Genomic DNA, 23,319 nt, shown 5'->3' on the forward strand with positions numbered 1-23,319 from the left:
TAAAAAGTAAACTTTTTACCTTATGAACCAAGACAGCAGCATAGATTCTCTGTGCATCTGCTTGAGCTGGAAGTCTTGCCTCTAGGTCTTGAAGCCTTCTTGTTAACAGAGTCAGGTGGAATTTGATTGCGTTGAGCCCCAGTGGAAACTACTTTTGAGGCCATGGCCTTCCTATGGACCTGGTTATTATCTGGGCCTGTGCTATAGGGAACTGGCTGTTGAACATGCAGAGTGAACTGTTCCTCTCCAAATTGAAAGGCTTTGGTATTGATTTCTGTGGCATCAGGACTTCAGCTGTAAAGTTTCTTTCTCGTTACTTTCCCACACACATTTTAATTAAAAGGGAGAGAACAACAAAAATTATTCTTGTAATTCCAAGGGTGTGCTTTTAAAGAGATCCAAAATTGGCACTTTTAACCATTTGTCATGCTTGTTTTGTCACTTAGTTTTTTGCTCTTTCTTTGCAACCAGTGACCTTCCTTTGAGTTTAGCTTTCTGGGAAGAAGACAAGGGTGTATGAACAGCTTTTCATTCACTCATGGCCAGGCTTCGCGAACGAAGATTTGGGAAGGGCTCTACCCACGTTTGTTACAAGCGCGTTGGTGGCTAAAAAGGCCAATGCGAGATAGACATATTCGATTGCAAAAGGCACAGCAGAAAGACTCCTTAGGTGGTATATTCTGCAAGACACGATTCTTTTTGCGTTGTCTTTTCTCCTCAAGGGTGATCCTGCGCGTGTTCTCAAAAGCATCAGCAGCGTTATAGATATCTGTCTCCAGACCTCTCTATTGGAGGCCAGAGTAGACCAGTTATGTTGATCAATATGGCCAAGGCTGAGATGTTGTTTCAGGGAGTCCTTGTATCTTCTCTTCGGGACTCCTCTCATGCAGCAGCCAGAGGCAAGTTCACCATAAAGCAGGATCTTAGGGAGGCGGTGGTCCTTCATCCTTGAGACGTACCCTGCCCAACGTACCTGTTCTCAGCAACATGGCCTCAATACTTGTGACTGCTGCTTATTCTACAACAGATGTATTGGTCACATAATCTGACCAGTGGATGTTTAGGATTGTACGGAGGCAGCGTTGATGGAAGCGCTCTAGGAGATGCAGGTGGTGGCGGTAGATGACCCATGATTCAGAACCATATAAAAGAGTAGACAGTACTATGGCTCTGTAAACACTGATATTTGTACTTTTCTTCAAGTGTTTATTTCGCCAGACTCTTTTATGGAGTCTTCCGAAAGCACTGTATGCCTTTGCTAACCTGTTGTCTATCTCTCTGTCAATCTTACCATCCAAGGAGATGAGACTACCCAGGTAATTAAACAGCTACATTGACTTAAAATACAGTTTTTGAAACAGTCTAATTTTTAATGAGCATTCAAAATGAATTTATTATTGCCTGTAGCTGGTAACTGTTGTTGCAGGGAGAGTATCTGGAGGCTCCATGCCACACTTGGATGAACTGGTTCTGGAGTTCAAGCAAGTTGAACTTCTTTTCCCTTTAAAGCAGTAGTAAAGCAGCATAATTTTCAGCTAGTACCTTGATCAGAATCAAGAGGGAGCTGACCTTGGAGGCTGAGGCCAGCTCACACTTTTAGATGGGGTTTATCTGACAGCTCATGGCAATTCTGGTGTGTCCTTTATACTGATGCCCTTATGGGTCAAATTTTGTGTTGGAGCTTCCTTTGTTCAAGTTGATGCTAAAACGCTGAGACTCAGCTGTGAGAATTTTTCACAAACTGTATCTTTTAAACAGTAAATTGTTAGACTGCGGAAGGGGAGCAGGTTACATCCTCTCCGCTTTTTGCCTATCTCCTGTGCTCCCTGTGCTTTCTACGATAGAAGACCTATCAAAAGCTCTATAAGGAAGTGTTAGGAGCCTGCCTACTGTGTTCATTAATGAACTCCCAGAGTTTGATGTTAGCATCTCTCTACCCTTGCAAGCAGGTGTCACTGCAGCCAGCACCAATTACAGCTGCATTCAGGGGACAGCAACATGATTCAGCCAGTCAAAACCAATATAAATGAATGAAGCTTTCACAGTTCAGGGATTATATATTTTTAGCAAGCTGTATGTGATGTAATCCAACAAGATAGCTGCATTTTTCTGAACTTAAATGCTTGTTCTGTTCCTGTCAACAAGCAATAACGGAGTGTGAAACTTACAAGTTACAAAGGGGAAAGTGTATGAGAACAAGGTAGGGCAAGAAGATTTTTATCCCATCAGTGCTGATAGGTCCTGGAGAAGAAAATAGATTTGAGGTTCTCTAGATTTATAACTTTGTGACAAAAGAGGTCAAATTTCTTAAGGCTTTCAGTACTTTTCAGCATGCTGCATGCAGTGCTAATGGAAAACAAGCTCTTAAATGATTTCTTCACAGCTTTTACTCAGGTCTTTATGTGTGGCTTGTACTAGTACAGAGCTTGAAAGTGTGGTCTTGTTCCCTTTAAGTCTTGGATTAAGCTGTCCCAACAGCAGACACATGTAGCAGTACCTGTTTTCTGGCAAGTAAAGAAATTAAAAATGTTTTATTACCTTTTACAGGATATCAAGTACAGTAATCTGAGAAGTCTGCATCTTTTAGTCAAATATCACTTGTAAGTGAATACTTCATTTCAGAAACATGAAGTAAAGAAGTGGTGACCAGGGAGAGTCTGCAGTACACAGGCAGGGTTATATTTTTAATGTTTCTTCATTATTTCTTCCAGTTCTCCTCTACTGGGACTAACTAGTAATCATAATATATATTACCTGTAGGACACCTGATCTCAGAACCGATGGGCAACCTGATCAACTCTATTTTAAGATCTCATATGTATCATTTAATATAGTTGGTCACCAGGAAAATTGATTACTCACTATCTCTTGTAGTGAATTAAATCAGGATCAGTATTATCTCTTTACTTACATTCTACTTTTACCCAAGGTCTCCAAGTGCTGTTGGAAATTCGGGCAAACAGAGGACTTTTAACAGCAGAGTGAACCGAGTGTCTCTTGAAACTGCCACTTGGAAACTGCTGTGAACCAAACAGGTATTTGAAGAACAGAAGAAGCGTTTGAAATTGTCTGGATGTTTCTTCAAGCTTTCTCACCTTTTTCTGTATTCTCATTCAAGTTTTTTACTTCTCTGAAAAGAGACATGGATAGTATAGTCTGGCCAAAGTATGTGCACAGGCTGAAGTGTGAACAAATTATGATTTTTCATTTTGTTTTTATTGACATGAGAGTTTTTTAACATCTTTCCCATGTATTTCCATAGATGTTTGCTTCAAGAGCCATTTAGACAACTGAAATATCATTTTTTTTCTATTAGTAAATAAGTCTCAATTCTATTTCTACAGCACCAATATCCCCTTCAAAGAAGAGGTCATCAGTGATCAACAGATTACAGCTCTAGCAACACAAACCAAACCGTCACTATGAAGCACTTCCTGAGGTAACTGTTCTGTATTTTTTCAGAAGTGTTAAATTATTCTGATTACTTTAATGCTGCAGTGAGTTAAGTGTTTTTACTGTTACAAGTATTACAGAAGGTGTAAACTAGATCATACAAGATTGCTTTCTGTTCACCTAGATCTAGCTATTTAATTAAAGCTATTTTAATTTAAATTTTCCTTTCCAGTTTTTTATAGAAGAAAAGAATGTGTCAACTGTCTTGTGGGATTGGAGCAGTGATGTATCAAATATGTCAGGGGAAAATAGGGGAAATAGTAATGTAGAACAGTACTTGAAAAATTATGGGCTTTTGCTTTCCCATTTTTGTCTACTGTCTGGATTTTTGGAGTGTTATTTGTGAAAGCAGAGAAGGGGAGATGCTTGGTGAAGAGGTGCAAGTGTTTTTGAAGCTGATCATGCTCAGTTTGGGGGAGAAATGTCAATTACTTGCTCCTACATATGACTTGCAGTTGTTTCTCCATAAACCAGAGTTAGAGTGAAGGACTTGAGAGACAACAGCTATAGGTGCAGAAAGCCCATGTTGTCTTTGTTCTGCAGTCAATGGAGAGAGCTGAGCACTTCTCAAAATTAATACAGATCAAGAGCCTAATTTGTGTATAAACCAAAGAAATCCTAATCTGTCTGGATGAGAGAAACCTTTTCAAGAGAGCTAAAACATATGCTTCTGTATAGAGCATCTGTCACTATATTTTTCTCCCTTTTTAGACTGTTTACAGCAGAGAGTCTTATACACTATGGATATTAGCATCATTACTTCTAGGCTAATCATCTATAATGACTTTGCTGCCAAGCCAGACTTGGCTTAAGCATTTCTGTGGAGTGTTTGGGTCAGCTTCCTCAGGTATCCTGAACCAGCTGCAAAAGGACGCTGTAAGCAGGACATATACAGGCCAAAAGTATAAAGCAAATATTTGTTTGCTAACATCCACAAAAGACAGATAAGATTGAATGAGCTAAACATTAGTGTGCTTACCACCCTGATAGGCACCAGCCAGGAGGGAAAGAATTGGCCTTGCAAGTGGCTCATGCCTTGGGTGGTCCCAAGTCTTCCATCAGCTCCATTGATATAGGTCCAGTGAGCTGACAGTTCACAACTAACCTGGATAACATCCCTGTGGTGCTTTTTCCCTTTATAATTTTATATTGTCTCATTCTGGAACCTTCCTTCTGGGATCCTGCTAATTATTTCCATCTCAGCAGTCCTGCCTCTATAATTTTTACCTTTTTTTCTCTGTACAGACTTATTCACCAACCTTACCCAAGGTCACAAATTGGTGCCGTGAGGGATTTGGGTCATGAGTCCTGCATAAAGTAGACTCTACCATCCTGTGAGTGGGGTGAGAGCCTCTGGCTGGGGTTGCAGAGGGTGTTACAGCTTGCTCCCATAGTGATCTGGGATTTCCTGAGCATAAAATAATTTTGATCCCTCCTGATGGAGATGCTGAGCTGCTGCCAACTTCTAAGCTGCTATCTCTCCTCCTGTTAAACTACCTGTTCTGCTCACCTTTGTCTGTCCTGGCCCCTTGGTGATTTTTCCATGTTGGAGAAAGTGTGCTGTTTTGGAGGCTGTCTTGAAGAAACTGCCTCCTGCTTCTCTTTATGGTATTTCTGAAGTCAGTGAATCCTAAAAGATTTGAGAAGTCTTGGTGGTGTTGGATTCTCTTAAGTGGTAAAAGTAGATATTCTGAAAAAAATTGCTTATCTAAATAGCACAGTCCTGGACTTTGTTGTGGAAAGTCCAGTATTCCAAATGCTGAACAGGAAGTTGGATTAAGGAATGGGGAAGAGGGAGAATACAAAGCACCTAAAATAGGAAAATACTGTTGAAATAGGGAACCTATTTCTGTTTACTTACAAGCATCTGATTTTCTTATTTTATGTTAATCCTTTGACATGAACTGATAAGAGTACTCTCCTCATAATTTGTCAATATAGAAGAAAAACAGAGATTAAAAAGTAAGCTGGGGTCCTACTGGGGGTAGTGATTTCTGTTATATGTGTTGCAGCCTGTGGTTGCAGGTTTGTGTGATGAAGAATAAGGCAGTGAAGGGCGGAGCTGCAGGGACATATACATGTGAGGCAAGGATATTAACTCTCCCAGCTTGGAAATCAGCTGGAAAATAAACAAGTTAATATATATTGTGTCCCCTGATGTTTGTCCATTACTGCTAGTAGCAGCCACCTGAGAGCTTAAAGTGTTCTTAACTGTTTGTGAAGATCAAGTGCAGGGCTGGGTGTTGTGTGCTGATGGCAAAGGCTGCTCAGTGGCACAGTGTTTTCCTTGTTGCACAACATGGAGCAGACACTGGACTAGTTGATGCTGATGGCAGAGATTATCTCTACATTTGAAACCAGTGAGCTTCTTAGTTAAGTCTGCTCAAACTGCAAGTCATCTTGTTAATTGCAACATGGAAAATGCCATAAAACGGACGGAGAGAGGAACAGGGCTTTTATCTGTGAAGTTAAAATAACCTCAACTTTGCTTTCTAAGTAGTGGCAGTACTTTCCCTGAAGCAACTTCATGTAGCATGTATTTGCCTGGGCACCCAAGGAGGACTTTGAACAGTGGCTTTCAAATCCAGCTTGATGTAAGAGAAAGCTCTTACCTATAGGCAGACTTACCACTCTGCTGTGAGTTAAGTTTGTCAACTGGAGACACACTGTAGTCTCTGGTTTTTACTGGAGCTGGTCTTCTAAATAAAACACTGCAGTTGTGAATGCAGTAATTACTCATGTAATGTATGTTGTTGTGAATAATGTAATTACTCATTAGTGTAATTTGCATGCTACTTTTGCTGTGCCTACTACTCATCTGTTGGACCTTTGATATGACTTTTTAGAATCAGCTTGACATCTCCTCTTTCTCTTTTGACAGTCTGTTTTGTGTTTAATATTAGTGAATTGTCTTTTTCTTCCTCCCCCCCCCAACCTTTCAGTTTAAGAAGACTTGTTTAGTGTTCTACCATTCTGTGTTTGGTGAGGTTGAAAGATACCTCTGGAAATCAAATCCTATCGCATTGCTCAAAGCAAGGTCAGCTATATCAAGTTACTTGAGGCTGCATCCAGTCACATTTTCAGCATCTCCAAGAATGGAGATTCTGGAGCCTCTCTGAACAACCTGTTCCTTTTGTTTAGAATCCTAGGTGTGTTATGATCAGGTTCTTCAAAATTATTAGAAATGCCTCTGCCCAAATTAAGGTGCAAACGAGACCGTATGCCAAAGTCAATAGTATGGATTTTTATTTAACATTAAATGCGAGGTAGAGATAGAAAGAAATAGGAAAAAGAGAGAGGCATGGTAGAGAAAGAGAGTGACAGAGAGACAGATTAAGTAAAAAAAAAATATGACCACTCCATGGATTCTGACAGCATCCCATTGATCCTCTTCTTATGGTCTTCTCAGGGGTGAGAGTCACAGTTTTGTCGAAGTGATGATTGCAGTCTGGATCTCTCAAGGGAAGCCCATGTTGGTGAGGGAAAAAGCCCCATGTGGTGATGGAAGAAACCCAAGTGTGGTTAGGGAGGAAGCCTCTGGTTGTAAGGGAAGTCTCATGTATTTATTATACTTAGGATAGGTAGGAACATCCCTGGTACCTCCACTAGGACAGGGAGTTTTTCACTGGATGATATAATACTGGATCACTGGATGTTTTCTGAGTTTTTGACACCTTCTAAGATGTTAGAGCTGCCTAATGTTACATCAGTGCAGTTGAGTCCATTATGGCCCTGGGCAGCCTGTTCCAATGCTTGACAATTCTTTTGGTGAAGAAATTTTTCATAATTTTCCATCCAAACATTACCTGTTGCAACATGAAGCTGTTTCCTATCGTCCTGTCACTTGTTACTTGGGAGAAGAGAACGACTTCCACCCGGCTACAACCTCCTTTCACACAGCTGTAGAGAGTGATGAGGTCTCTCCAGAGCCTCTTTTTCTCCAGGCTAAACAACCCCAGCTCCCTCAGACACTCCTCACAGGACTGGTGCTCCAGACCCTTCACCAGCTTTGTTACCCTCCTTTGAACATGCTCCAGTGCCTCAATGTCCTTCTTGTAGTGAGGTGCCCAAAACTGAACACAGGATTCAAGGTGTGGCCTCACCAGTGCCAAGTACAGAGGGACAATCACTGCCCTGGTCCTGCTGGTCACACTATTGCTGATACAGGCCAGGATGCCGTTGGCCTTCTTGGCCACCTGGGCACACTGCAAACTCAGGTTCAGCCACTGTTGACCAAAACCCCCAGATCCTTTTCCATCAGGCAGCTTTCCAACCATTCTTCCTGCAGCCTGTAGCACTGCCTGGAATTGTTGTGACCCAAGCACAGGACCCAGTACTTGGTCTTGTTGAACGTTATACAGTTGGCATCAGCTCATTGATCCAGCCTGTCTAGATACCTCTGCAGAACCTTCCTACCCTCTAGAAGATCAACATTCCCACCCAACTTGATTGGAAAAGGAGAAGCTTTTATTAAACAGACAGTCTAGTAGTTGGAATAACTCTAAATCCTTGAATTTAGACTCTTGTGCTCATAGCTCTAATTCAAGGTGATGTCCAAATGAAAAGAGCTGGTTTAGGTTTCTTTTCCTTCTCAGCTTGCTCTGATATTAATGATTCCTGAAATCTAAAATATTACTTATGAAATAATAAAACTGTTTCTCAGTTAAATACTTAATCTTTCAGTGCTTTTTTTTGTAAAGGGGTTTTGTGGAGTCTGTCAGTGACAATTCCACTTTGACTTTAATTTATCTTTAGCAACTGAAATAATAACAACTTGGAGAGCCAACTGTAGCAGGCAGATTTTCTTCAGTAAACCCTAGAAACTTGACACCCTCTCTTGATCTACTGCAAAAGAATCTCAAAGCACTAGCAGAATTTAAGCATAAGGTCTGTTACTGGAGTCATATCAGATAAAATGAAAATCAAATCAGCAAACAGCAAGAGAAGCAAAGTGAGGAAAACTGCTGTTAAAAACTATTCTTATGTCTTCCTTAGTTGCCACGGTGACTTGCTTTCATGTCTAAATGAGGAGATAAGGTGGATTTCAGTTGTCAAGTCTGCAAAGGCACAGAATGAAAACAATTTCTTGTGTTTTAAAGGAGGTGATAGCAGGTCTGCCTATGGCAGAAATGGTGATTGGTACATTACTTCTTGGTTGACCTTGTATATACACTGTAAGTTACGCACATAAACCAAAGACAGTCAAGGTAAATAAGCTCCTCACTTGCTTACTCACCTATTTGGACACCTTATCAGCCATAACTAGTTTGATTTCTCAAACTGTAATCAGAATTCTCAGAAAGGAAATACTCCTGTAATCCACTCTTTTCTGAACTGAGTATGTCCTTCAGGAAAAATAGTTGTGTAAGAATCTTTACTATCCGTATGACCTGAAACAGGACACACAGGAAAGAAAATGATGTGTAAGTAGATTCAGTGACATTTTTTCATTCTTTTAAACTACTGGATTTGATGTTGGGGTATTTTTGGTTGGTTTTGGGAGTTTACTTGCTTCCCTCCCAATTTTAAGTCCAGTAAGTAGCACTGAGTATCTAGCTGAAGTTTTCATTTTACCCAAAGTATTTGTGTTTGTTACTGACTCTGAAAATACTAAGGTTCTGAAATTACTGGGGGAGGGAATAAGCACCTTCTATTTGATTAGTTTCAAAACTGCTGCACAGTCATTGATCTCTACTTTCCTTCAAGAGGTATTTCATGTTGCATTATACATACATCTTGTTATTTAGTCGAACAGGTAGCACAGGAAAGAGCTTCACAGAAAAACTAGGTAACTTTGGAAACCTTTGCTCAATTTTGCTTCTGCCAGTTTATATGGAGAAGGCTGTCTAGAGCCAGTCACCCTGAAATAAAAAGACAGACTTCATGAAAATGTGACGTCATAATGTCACTGGAGAGAGGTGTAAATTCTAATAGCCATCGCATGTGCTGTTCCTGTCACAATGAAAACATCAGATGGCTAGTCAAGGGCAAACATTGAGAACCCCTTGTTGAGAACCACTTGTGTACTTCCCTTCACACCTTTAGGGTGGGAAACAACAAGCTCAGTGTTCTCTGCTTCTTGCTGCCTCATGCTTTCTTTCCCCAGACAGATCAGCACATGCTGTGGAGAATAGAAGCACTGTGAATGTAGCATCAGTACTCTTACTTTTTGACTCTAAATTTCTCCATGTCTTGCAAGGATCCTAACAATTGTAGAAACCCCTTTCTTCATCCCCTTCCTCACGGAAGAGAGCTCTCCAGAACCTCTGCTGAGCCCCATTATTGCTGATAGAGATGGGTTGCTTAATTGTTTTTTTCATACAGCATCCTTGGCAAGGGAACTGGCTGTTCATTTGGCCTGTGCACATCAGCATCTTATTGTGCAGTTCTTTGTTTTACTTGAATAAATGTTCATATACTGTTGAAATGCAACTATGAATATATGTGGGTCTATACAACAGCTTGTAATACAGAGGAAGAAGGAGCTTGTATTGAAATGGGAAAGAGCAGAGTGTGAGTCTCTGAGGAATGCCTTAATTTCTATAATATTTCTGTTTCTAAACTTCACCTCAGGATCTGAAATCATACCGTACATGACCACACAAACTGTTTTCTGTGCTGGAAGGGCAAGAGGGGGGAAAAAACCACAAACCAACCAACCAACCAACAATAAAAACAACAAACAAGAACAACAGAAGAGATTGACTGGAGAGGAGTTTTGGAATTGAACACTAAAACAAACCAGAAGTTAATGCCACTGTGCTGTAGTCAAACACATGGCTCATGCTGTACTTTCATGGGAGTTCTTTTTCATGATACACTATGTTTTGTTTTATAGCTGCCAGTGTCTCAATTTTGCATGCACTGAAGTGCATAGTGGCTAGCAGAAAACTTGTCTTACCTAATCACTAGTGTACTTTTATTACAGGACTTCTGCAAGCAAGAGGTGCCTTTTATAAAGAGCTTGTGTTACTTTTTATGCCTTTCATGTTGCAAATGGAAGATTTCAACTAGTGTAAGCCTGAGATGGATGAGTAGTAGAAAACTGAAGGTACCCACAAAGGCTAACTTTCTTCTAGTCAAAACTAGTGTGTATTTGTTTGATTAGTAATAGCTGATAAGTATATTTTAGTGAATCACAGATGTAGTGTTTGTGTGCTGTAGTGTCATGCTTTTAGTAGATGCATTTTTATTAACCTTTATGCAAACCACAGCCAAAGCAGAACTTTAGTGGAGAAAGTGGTTGCAACTATATGCTCACAACACTATCCCATCTGGAGTTTTTCCTTTGATTTGCAAATCTGTCATTGAGCCTAAGGCAGAAACACATAATTCAAATGCACTTAATACCTTCCCCGCTCACTCCCCCCCCAAAACTTATGCACATCACACAATACGGTACTCAAAACCCTGTTTTTAAATAAATGGGTTCAGTCCTGGAGGCAACTAAGTATAGGCATGAACTTTCTTAAAGGACATGGATTTTATGGGAGCTACCTAGCTCATTAGAAGGAAATCTTATTACATGGACTGTTGACATGAAGTTAGGTGACTCTGAGTCTTTCCTCTCATTTTTTCTTATAAATGAACTCTCTCTGTGGTTGCTCTAATAGAGACCTAACCTTTGAAAAGAAAGCAGGCCTAAAGAAAATAACTCTAATTTCTATTACAAATATATGATGAAAACTCAGAACTTTGTTTTACCATACTCCACCTTTCAGCTTGGCATTTTTCTCTTGTGTTTGTTTTTCTGTGCCTTCAGCCTGACTACAGAGCTGAGTTGTGTTGAGGAAGCCAAGGGATGGCTATTCTTCGAATTTTTCAGGGATGGTAGACTAGTCAAATCTATAAAGGTTGATATCAAACATCTGTTGGAAAACCAAAATTTTCAGTGTTAACCTATAGGGTTTTCTGAGCCACTGTTAAAGGTTACAATTGACTTAATGTGAAATTGACTCTTTAACAGACATATATCCTAAGAACAGGTTGGATGGGGCTTTGAGCAGCTTGGTCTAGTGGAAGGTGTTCCTGCCTATGCCATGGCTGTTGGAACGAGATATCTTTAAGGCCCTTTCCAACCCAAACCATTCTGTGATGATTCTGTGATTCTACTTCTAACTATTGAAAACTTAAAGAATGGCTGTTGGTTGATGATGGCTTTGTCTCCTGGTAACCAGTCTTGTTCTTAATACTGAAGGCGATAACCTGCTGTAAAACACAAATTAACTCCTCACAGTACTGTGTTCTGGCACATCGTGCGGCAGGGATGAGGGGATGTTTTGGTGTCAGCACCTGAAACTTTTTTTTGTCTAAAACTTGAATAAACCATGGGACTGATTTCTCATTCGCTTTGTATCTAAAATAGTGGCTTCCCATTGCATAAAACCAAGGGGGTTTGCCTGCATGCAGGCATTTGGGAGTGCTAAGTGAATTAACTAAAAGTGTGAAGATAAAGTGGATGCTTTTAAAGCATGTTAAGTACTTGTGTTGATGCTTTCCATTTAGACATAAAATGTCTTTAGTTCCCTTAGCTTAATCCCTCTTCAAAGATGATTAAACTAAAGTTAATATAAAGCAGATTAAACTCCTGTGTAGACATTAACATGCATTAATTCATCTTCCCTTCCTTGAATGTCCTTCTACAGCATGCCCTTCAGAATGATTTTAGGAAGTGATCGAGCTCTTCAAGCTTTATTAAATCTATAACTGATTTGAGTATCTGAAATTCAGTAGTTCGAAATAACTACCGCACTTCATTGAAAAGGTTAATAGAGTTTGCAAACAAATAACTGTCCTTCGAAAACATCAACAGCAGAAAACAATGGGCTAATGATGAATATGCATACACACAGGCTTAGAACATAATGGCCCAAATTATTTTTGACTATTTATTGGCAAGCTGTCATGTCAAAGCAGTATTGATGTTTTCCCATAATATAATAATGGAATATAATCACAGAGAGGTTGAGATTAGAAGAGACCCATGGAGGTCATATGGTCCATCCCCACTGTTCTAGCAGAACCATCTAGAGCCAGTTACCCAGGACCATGCCCAGATGGCAATGTTCCCACTGTCGTATCTTTGCAACTTGTCTTTTATGAGATGTGCCTCTGAACCCGGGGACCACGGGTGGATCCTCCCCCACCTGGCGCACCCTGTGAATCTGTGCCTTCATAACCATAGAAACAAGAAAGCTAAATTGTTTCCAAATAAGTTTTTTCCCCTTAAATCTGGGTTTGGGGTGTGTTATGTAATTGTGGCAGTATGTGGGCTTCAGTAGCAGCTGCAGTGCTAATAAGGTTTAAAATAGAGCATTTCTCATGTATGCAGCCTTTTTCAGGCTTTCATAGGATCACAAGATAGTTGAGCCTGGGAGGGACCTAAGCAGGTCTCTGGTCCAACCTCCTGACACCAGACTGGCCTGCTCAGGGCTTCTTCCAGTCAAGGCTTAAAACTCTGAAGAAGTAAACTGCACAGCCTCTCTGGGAAACCTATGCTACTACCTGACTGTCCCCATGGTGAAAAAACTTCTCCTCACAAGACTGATCATCTTGTGATCATACTTGCTGTCCCTTGTCTACCTGCCCTGCAGCACCGTGAAGAGCCCAGCTCTGTTTCCTTCATGATCTTCCCACAGGCACTGGGGGCTGCGGTTGGTTCCCCCTGGAGGTATCTCTACATCAAGTGGAACAAGCCCAGCTCTCCCAGCCTCTTCTCACAGGGTTTGTTGTCCAGTCCTACCATCTCCACTGAAATACATCCTGTTTGTCAAAGTGTGCCTTCTGTTGCTGCGGCTCAAAACTAGATGCAATAGCTAAATAAGGGATTTCTTGGCTTACTGTCAGTTCTGTACTTTGTGCAGCATCAGTGCTGTGTAACAGTTGATCTTGGAAGAGGTGGTGAACCTCAGGGTAGGTTCTTAAACACCCTTTCTGCTGAAGTGGAAGCTTTGATTTCCTTAATTATAGTTCTTAGGGACCTGACATGAATGCTGTCAGGATGTCAAGTTTGTCAGGATAACCAGCCAATCTGTTTGGAGCAGCTGGTTGCAGAGGCAAAACTAAGCCAGGGTGTAATGACTCCCTGGATCCTCAGCATCCATTATATCAGGGTGAGCTGTACTCCCTTCTCATGTTTCCCCAAAGCATTTGTAGGAACTATACGGCTTTTTTTTATAAGGGGACAAAGAGTTTTTTATAAGTATTCTTCTGAGAACTCTGTAGTTGACTTATTCTGTGGTTCCAGTTCTGGTGCTTTGTGCGTGAATTGTTTTGTTGGCTTAGACTAAAAAGCACAATTTAACATTTGCCAGGATAAATGTTTGTAGTGTGATTGCTGCTTTTGCTTTAAAGGTTTCCTTAGGCAATGGGAATTTAGGATGAGGAAGTACATTCTGTTTGGGTGGTGACAGCATTGAAACAAACTTTGCTCCAGACTCTTATTTTCAGACTTCTTCTTTTGCCAGGATGTTTGTCCAGGTATGCCTGTACTTCTACTGCAAATGCTTGTGGCGCTGCCTGAAATTCGTGGTCAGGAAACTAACAGGTCAATGTGAATTGCAAAGGATCTGTTACAATACCAAACCTGGAGCTGCCAGAACTATGAAAATAGGTAACTGCAAATATTTAGTTCTGCATGCCTTTGTAGCTTTCTGCACGTGCTAAAAATAGTATGACATTATCATAAATAAACTGTTAAATGGGTCCAATGTAAATTTAGCTTGTCTGACATGGTGCTTTCAAATACTGTTCTCTTACAGAGGCATCACTGAAAGGTTCAAAAAGTAAGGTAAGTGAAAGATCTCATCATTCACCTTTTCTATTGTGTTGTTGGATTGTTCAGTTCGCTGTTTGCTCTCCCCAAAAAATCACTTTAAGATTTTATATGATTTTACATTAAAACAGTTTTCAACTGAAGACGGACTTGTGGCTGCAATAGCAGGTGATCTTGCTAAGTCGGGTAGAGTGTCCTATGCTTCAGGGACAGGCACACTGTAGCAATGATGGAATCAAGGGGAAAACAGGCCATGGTGGAGATGATGAGAATGATGTTTTGTAATTCGGGGTTTCTTGGCTTGATTCCTCATCCTGTCTTAGAACATCTGTAATCCGCAGTCAGTCACTTACACACTTACAAAAAAGATCGGGATGGAGTTTTTTATCTGAAAAGCAACTTTCACAGCCGGAAGAGCAACTTTACCAACTTTATTCTTTTATTTTATTTTAAATACATTAATGGAGAAAAACCTCTGTCACTTCATCCTTTCACTGTGCCACTGGTTGTGCTAACCTAAGTTCTTCTCTAAGGCATTTGTGTATATGTTAAATAGCATCATTCAGGCTTTAAATTCTCTGTCATGAAAATGAGTGATGTTGAAAAGTTTACCTCAGCATTAATAAAAATGAAGTCATGTAGCTCTTAGTTCAGCATAGTGCTTCCAAATATATTTCTAGTACAAACAGAAAGGCAGAATCCTATTTAAAAGCTTGCATTTAAGCAACTGTGTAGTTTACAAACGAAGCATCAGAAAATTCAGATGACATGTTGGTTTTTGAATACTGAACTTCCAAGAGCATCTCTACAAAGTACAATGACAAGTGAAATGAAAAATGTTCTTACTGTAACATGTTGGGAGACGGAATGTCAAATGAAGGCTAGCAATTCTGGTGGAATTAGGTGGATGGTCTGAAGCTCCTTCTTGATCTGCACTGAGGCCTTTGATCACCTTCACTGACAGCTGCCACAGAAATGCGATACACTACAAGGGCATGGCAAAGCAACTCAAGTTTTTACAGGGGGAGTGTTTTGAAACTAGTCAGTAGGGTTGAATAGACTGGAAAGATGTGCATATATATTGAGTTGGGTCTTCTGGATTCTTAATCTGGAAGCTTTTATGTATCACGTTTGCCATTGTTAAATTCTATTGAGTAATAGCTTTTATAAGAATTAATATGTGTATAAAACCTCTTTTTAGCGACTGCAAACATCAGTAAATGTTCACCCTGATGCTATTGAAAAAACGATAGATGACATCATGGAGCTGAAAAGGATTAATCCAGATATAAATCCACAGTAAGTTTCCTTACAAAATAAATGGGAAATATTGATATCTTCAGTGCCTAGGTCCGTGGAGAGCTGGTTTTCCATAGTTATTGTGGCACATGATTTGAAGATGAATTCTGTCTCTCAGCATACAATTCCAGCTTCAGTTCTGCTGTCAAAAAAATTATGGAAAAATGAATGATCTTTTATGGTGACTGTAATAAGCAAGTTCTATCTAGCTGCTTCCTGAATCACACTGTCTTAGTATATTGTTGATGCATGGACTTATAGGGGTCACTTCTCCAGGGATACAATTCCACCAAAGCAGAGAGTCCTGGCAAGGACAGTGATAGCTTCTCAGCAAGGCTATATGTGGCCTTTTGAACAGGGAAGAAATCATCCTGTTGTAACTGATACAAACAGTATACTGGTTAACATTTTAAAACTGCCTTTAATTTTCCAAACACAAGTTTTAATGATACAACATAACTGATATTGGTAAGAAGAGATTAACAACCAACCATTACATTTACAAGTGTGTATTTCAAGAGTAAGCAATAACACTTTTGTGGCTGCCTTACTTCACAGCCCCAACTTAAGGCACAAGGTGTCTAGGTCAGGAATCAGCAGGAGAAGTGTTGAAAGCTGTATTATTCAGGCAATCAGTCTGAGGTTCACTCCTCTTCCCAAGCTTGAAGTAGATATACATAATACAAAATGAGCATCCATACATTGATAGCTACCTTTCTTGAAGTGATCAGCAGCATAAACAAGGTCTTGCTGCAACAACAAAACCCAAAAGATAAGTTGGTAAAATATCTCCTTAAAACAGTGAGGAATGGGGGTCTGAAAAGTGCAAGGTGATGCCACCTACATAGAAACATGCCCTGCCACTAAATTGCTCCTTATATTAAAGTAATCATAGTTCTGCTAAACTTTGGACATCTGCACTGAAGTTTTACGTGTGAGCCATCTATTTTATACTGAAGTTTTCTGGAAAAATTTCATCAAAAGCAGGTCAGCTGTTTCTCTAGACATGATTAAGGAAAATCCAATGCCTTGTCTTCTCTTAAACAATTAAAACCTGCATCCAAACTGTCTTGTTCAGAAACTCTCACCTTGCCTTGCATAGTAGACTTGAAATCTCCCAGGGTAAGGACAAGGGGGCATGTGTCATACTGTATGTGTTTCTGCAAATCTGTATGCAGTCATTTTTGTTAATGTAGCATCTTTGCAGAGCTGAAGTAGCTCCCCAGGGGTGCTTGCACTGAGCTTTTCTTGAAGGCTGTGGGCTGCCATGACCTGAAGAGGAGGAGGCAGGACACAGTAATTTTCCTTTGTCAATGCCTCTGAGATAAGCGCTTATGTTTAGTGGTAGGAGCAAGTAGGTTGAATAACCAGGTGGTGACATGTGCGGTCTACACTAACTATGGAAGTAGACATAGAATCATAGAAAGTCTTGGGTTGGAAGGGAGCATATCATCTAGTTCCCATTCCCCTGTTCCACTTTTGGACTTGCCTCCATCTGGTGGAGCACCTGAAGATGAGTACAGTGGGGATGCATGCCCAGGTACTTTGCTCTAAGAACTGCCACAGCCGGTACAAGGATGACAGCGAGGAGGCGTGGGACATCAGCAACTCACCAGTATTCCTGTGCTTGGCAAGCAGGAGGACAAAACCTTAATGAGAAGGAGAGTGGGGAAATTAATTCCACCCCCAAACCTGCACCCAAATAACATTGCATGGAGCTTTTGACTGTCTTTAGATAAAGTGGAAACATGGCTTAGTTTGAATATGATCTGCAATGTGTATCTTAAATATATATATATATATAAAAAATATGAAATTGTTTGTGTATATATATATATATATATATATATATAAAATTGCTCTGCTTTGCCACATCCTGTGGTTTGCTTCTTTAAACTATTCTGAGGCTATAGAGTAGCTAAAAACATTATGGCTGTGGTTTAGTGATACACTACAGGATTTCACATGCAGTCTGTCTGCCTTTCAGCTTTTTTTGAAGTGCAGTCTTTCTGTAAAACTGAAGGCTAGAGCAAGTGAAGCATATTAAAAAAAAAAAAAAAGGACAAAGCCCCCGAAAATAAACAGATAAACAGCAAAGGAGGGAAAATGCTGCAAAAGTTTTTCTTAAAGGGTTATAGCCTCAAATAGCATACAATTGCAGCAATAGAAATGGCCTAATGCTGACATCTCTCTTTCTGTAGATTAACCATGGAATCATTTAGATTGGAAAAGACCTTTAAAATCCTTAACCGAGCACTGCCAAGTGCACCACTAATCCATGCCCCTAAGTGCCACATCTACATGTCTTTTAAATACCTCCAGGAATGGTGACTCCACCACTTCCTTGGGAAGCCTGCTCCAGGGCTTAATAACCCTTTTGGTGAAGAAATTTTTCCTAATATCCAATCTAATCCTCTCCTGGGGCAACTTGAGGCCATTTTATCTTGTTCTGTTACTTGTCACTTGGGAGAAGAGACTGATACCCACCCGGCTGCAACCTCCTTTCAGGTAATTGTAGAGAGCAATGAAGTCTCCCCTGAGCCTCCTTTTCTGTGGGCTGAACACCTCCAGCTCCCTCAACTGCTCCTCGTTAGACTTGTGCTCCAGCCCCTTCCCCAGCTTTGTTGCCCTTCCCTGGGCATGCTCCAACACCTCAGTGTCTTTCTTGTATGAGGGGCCCAGTGCTTTACCTTGTTAAACCTCATACAATTGGCCTTGGTCCATCAATCCAGCCTGTCCAGATCCCTCTGCAGAGCCTTCCTACTCTGCAGCAAATCAACACTCCCACCCAGCTTGGTGTCATCTGCAAGCTGACTGAGGATACACTTGATCTCCTTGTCCAGATCATTGGTAAAGAAAGTTATTAAACAGAACTGACCTTAAAACTGAGCCATGGGGAACATCACTAGTGCCCAGCCCCCAGATAGATGTAACGGCAATCACCACCACTCTCTGGGCCATCCAGTCAATTTTTTACCCAGCAAACAGTGCACCCGCCCAAGCCATGAAAAATTCTGTGTAAAGCCATGTTAAAGACCTTGCTAAAGTCCAGGCAGACAATATCCACAGCCTTTCCCTCATCCACTGAGCAGTTCACCTTGCCATAGAAGAAGATCAGTTTAGATAAGCAGGGCCTGCCTCGAAAGATAAGCAGTGAAAATCCTTCTGCTCAGAAAATTTAACAGTATTATGGAATAAACAATATGTTTCAGTGTATCAGACAAGACAGATGAGGAACATGTACAGCTTAGTGTCAGTGCAACCTGCGTGCCGCAGAGGAATGAGGGTGCAGACTTAGCTATACCCTCCAAATTCATAGTAGATGTTCTGATAATTTCAGACTTTATTAGATATTAAAGAATTTATTCCCGTATAGAAGTAAAACTTTCTATGAGCATGGCAGTTGTGTACTGCATAACTTGCATTTCATATTATAAAATCTTAACGTAAACTGAATAAGCTGCTGCTTGGTGCAGTTTTTTGTTGGGATTTGGGTTTTTTTTGGGGGGATGTTTTTTCATGTGTTTTGGTTTTGGGTTTTTTGATGATGCATCAGGAAATGTAAAAGGAAACACAAAATCTGCATTATAATGAAAAGAACCATTGTGACAATTCTCAACATGAGACCAAAAAAACCCTGCCTGGCGGCAGATCTCTGAAACTATTACTTCGGGGTTTTGGCTTGCTTCTTTATGCTAGCTTTTGTGGCATGGAAGCAAAATGAATATTTTTAGCTTTTTGCTGACTTTCCTCTTTCAAATTCACATCTCTGATCTCAGGGCATTGTTTGAGAAGCTGTCGCTTGAATGAGGAGAAAGATTAAGTAATGTGCTTGTTGTAGACATTCAATGCTGCTGCTGTGTATAGTTGTAATGGGATCTCAATGTGAAAATCAACGTTCAGTTTTTTAAAAAATCCCAAATTTTATCATCTAAGAAAGGCACTAAATATGACTATACATTTCACAAGGCCTTGTTTAATGTAATATTGATTTCTTGGAAATTTTCCCATTGCAGTTAAAGTGTTAGACTATCAAGTCATGGATGTAATGCTACTCATTAATTAAATGGGTATGTACATGGTAACTGTTTCATAGCTACACATGATTGAGTTGGATTATGTTGCTCCCCCCCCCCTCAGATTGGGAGTATCTCTTCAGGCATGCCTGCTGCAGATTGTGGGGTACAGAAATCTTATTGCAGAGGTCGAAAAGCTGCGCAGAGAGCCGTATGATTCAGAGAATCCGCAACATGAAGAAATGCTTCTGAAGGTGAGTGCTTAAGAGATACTTAGAGGGCATCCTTTGTTCATGTTAGCTCCAAACAGCCTGGTTTATAAACCTCTTTAAAACATTGAGAGGTATCGTCACCTTCCTCCATCATGTACTTGTTTTAAGACAAAACTATACAGCATTATAATCAAGTCTGGGTATAACACCTGCCAAGCAAGCAGCTCACACCCTGATTGATGAATGGATTTTCCTTGGCTGGACTATATGTGGGCATTGGATACGTAGTTCTTATAGTGCAGAGCTGTTATGTGCAGTGAGCTCTGGAAAAATAGCCCTACATCCTACTTCAGTACAGCTCTCTTCAATGTAAGAAGGGTATTTTTCTTTATTAACCACAGTCAAAATTTTTTCTTCAGTTCCTTTTGTCTTTGAAGACAATAGCTATGTATCCCAATGGCAAACATCTAGATTTTTATTGTGTGGAATAAAATACAGTTACCAAATATGTTTTGAAATGAAAACAAAGTGAAACTGTTCTTTGGAAAATACAGGTAGAGTTATGAAAACCATACCAATTGGGTTTTACTTCCTTCATGCTTTCAGGAAAGCCTCACACTGGAGCAAACGATAAAAGCATTTTTTTTTTGTCTTGACGCCATAAGCAGAGGAAGAGCTAGTGAGTTCCTGTATTAGAAAGGAATTGAGGAAAGAATAAAGGGTCTGGAAAATAGTCTAATAGCAAGCCCTGGTATTTCTTCCAATCCTTTTCCTGACCCTATTCCACACTTCAGAGAAATGATAAGAAACACAGAATAAGTGATAGTGAGCTTATTATCTGAAAGCAAAATGCCTTCTTAGAGAATTTTCAGAATTCTTATAAAAACATACCACCTGTTTGGTTGTTGTTTGTTTTTTTTTCACGTATTTGAAACAAAAATATTGAAAACTTAAATACCACTGCATCCAAACCATGCTCTATCTTGCAGTGCAGTGCTTTACACAAATTACAGTGAGGGCTTTTGGAAATTTTACCGTAGTTACTCAGCCTTCCAGATACTTCCAAAAATCCCAGTAGGCATATTACATAGCCACTGTCGGATGCAAATAACTGTTTCTAAAAAATGCCTCACATGGTCAGAGTTCGTGTAGGTGTCTGGAAAGCTGCTGTCTTTAAGGTTGACCCTCCTGAGAGGTGGGAGTCTCACCAAGGAGTTGTTAAAATCCGGAGCTGCCCTGAAGGAGGGCTCTAACCATCAAGTAGGCTTAGGCAGATGGACTCCTCCTGTTCAAGTCCAGCCCCAGCGCAGCCTAATGCATGAATTTCTGGGGGTAGAGTGAGTTTTAACTAAAAGGACACACAGATTTACCCATTGAGGAAGCCTGTGCCTTGGAGATGAGCCTATATTGTTGGTCCCTGAAAATAACACTGCCAGTTAATGAGTGCCTTTGGCTCCAAGAAAGCATTCCTAAATACACTGGGTGTCTACACTGCCCAGAGAGCAAGAAGTGGAGTCTGAGGATGGGATCATAGGTGAGAAAGACCAAGGAGCTGGCTGTGGTCTCTTTCCAAGCCACTCAGCCTGTGAGGGCAAGGTCCTGAGAATCATGACAGCAGTGATGTGTAGTCATGTAAATGCTTTAAAAACATAACTGCATGAGCATAAAAGCAGAATGGAAACACTATTTGTCTGAGGAAAGATTAAACAGTGCAGCTTATGCAACATTATGCAAACTCATACTGTTGAAAAAAATATCAGTTTCACCTGAGTATTAGCACTTGTTTACAGCAGGTGTTTTGCTTTTGCTAATGTCAAATGGAAATATGTCCAAGGGTTTAATTCATTTTCCAAACCACACTGTGGAAGAATAGGCCAGTTGCTTTTCATTCCTTCTATGCACTCTGCCAAGTGATCTCTGCAATGGGTAATTCAAGTTCCTAATGACTATCATTTATTCATGTTTACCAGGAGGGCACTTTATGAATGAGAGAGAGATTAACTTAATGTGATTGAACTAATGATTAATACTGTATTTACTGTTAATGGATGAAAGATAGCAAATATGGTTTAAGCAATGGTGCTTTACACAGTCATTGCAAAGTGAAATCATTAAAATTTTAACATTCCTAGGGCACTTAATTTTAAATTCAGCTAGGATTGCTAAAATTAAAACAATTTCTGTTTTTTACTGGGGAAATGTGCATACAGCTCTTTCCCTTGGGTAGGCTTTGTCTAAGTGCATTTCTTGAGGCCCTACTCACCAACTCATGATTGGTTATTAGTTCACTTTCTTAATTCTGAATACTGATTTCTTAATATACTTTGGAAAGAGTGAGTTTGAGATATGGCACATGAGGTTTGTATTTGTCAGACGTCAATTTAGGCTGCTTTTAGGTGCCCAGCAACATAGTATTTAGACACTAAAGTCGCTGGACCAGTGCAGCTAAGTGGATTTATTCCAGCTGGCAATCTGGCTTCTTAAATCACTTTCGCCTTTTTTTTAATGTGAGATCAATGAATGATTCTTCCCTTAGTTAAATATGATGGTGGCACATGCTATTCTTGTATGGATTTTATTTTTTTTTTGTGTGTTCTCTGATTTGCTTTTCAGCACCGTTGTAGCTAAGTCAGCACTCTTGATTTGTAACCTTTCCAGAGACTTGCAAAAGATGCCAGAGAAGAGATTGCTGTAGAGCCTCAGGGACTTGAGGGCTGATTGCCTGCTGCTCTGTCAGTGATTTACAACCAAATCCAGCCCATTCCTGTCTCTATGCTTAGGGAGGCACACACCACACTGATGAACAAAGCCTGAGCAAAACAAGTCTTTGTGTGAGATGTTACAGCAGCTGTCGATAAGGTTGGAAGGGCCTTGTAGGGCTGAAACATCTGCAGTACTTCAGAACTGTTTGGGATTTCCCCACACACATGCACATACAGAAGAATTTAATTTGATTTTGTGTTCCAGTTTCTGGGATAGCAATGCAGTGACATTACGTCAGAACTTAGTTTAAAAAGAAAGAAAAAAAAAGCCATACTAATGTGTGGAAGTTTAATTATGTTTTACTTGTAATCTTCCTAGTTGTGGAAATGCTTGAAGCCCAATTCACCACTGAAAGCTCGGATTTCAAAGCAATGGTGTGAAATTGGTTTCCAAGGTGACGATCCTAAAACAGACTTTAGAGGGATGGGTCTCCTGGGCTTATATAACTTGGTGTAAGTATGTTCCTCTGTATATGGGTTTGTGTGTGTCTGAAGTCATGAAAAGCAGCATTACTTGCAGATTTTAGCAAGTCTGTGGGAATAACTTATAAAAGTGGCAGGGACTTCATATTAAACAAATGAAAGAATTTATTTGCTTGCCTAATTTTTGGAGGGTTTCTCTCTTCAAAGAATTCTCCTCTCTTTCAGTATTCCTCATTCAACCTGGTAATACCACTTGCTAAACCCTTTTTTTAGTTTCTCTGTGACACAGTGAGTTAGCACTCTCTTCCCACAAGAAGGAAACTGTAAAGCATATTTTCACCAGTATCTAGATCTCCTTCAACAAAATGCCCTGGAAGTAT

General features: G+C 40.2%; 1 protein-coding gene across 1 annotated transcript in view; it reads left to right on the forward strand.

Annotated features, from left to right (window-relative positions):
* The window catches only part of ELMOD1 (ELMO domain containing 1), a 45,445-nt gene that overhangs the window by 12,357 nt on the left and 9,769 nt on the right, over positions 1–23,319 (forward strand). Inside the window, exons 2-8 of the mRNA XM_018071512.2 lie at positions 2,930–3,035; positions 3,345–3,439; positions 13,920–14,065; positions 14,214–14,242; positions 15,429–15,526; positions 19,667–19,796; positions 22,836–22,969. Coding sequence (XP_017927001.1) covers positions 3,423–3,439; positions 13,920–14,065; positions 14,214–14,242; positions 15,429–15,526; positions 19,667–19,796; positions 22,836–22,969 — 554 coding nt within the window. The 5' untranslated portion in view covers positions 2,930–3,035; positions 3,345–3,422. The remainder of the gene's footprint in view (positions 1–2,929; positions 3,036–3,344; positions 3,440–13,919; positions 14,066–14,213; positions 14,243–15,428; positions 15,527–19,666; positions 19,797–22,835; positions 22,970–23,319) is intronic.

This window comes from Manacus vitellinus, unplaced genomic scaffold, assembly GCF_001715985.3.
Source record: "Manacus vitellinus isolate BGI_N305 unplaced genomic scaffold, ASM171598v3 scaffold_2_pilon, whole genome shotgun sequence".
Classification (NCBI taxonomy): Eukaryota; Metazoa; Chordata; class Aves; order Passeriformes; family Pipridae; genus Manacus; species Manacus vitellinus.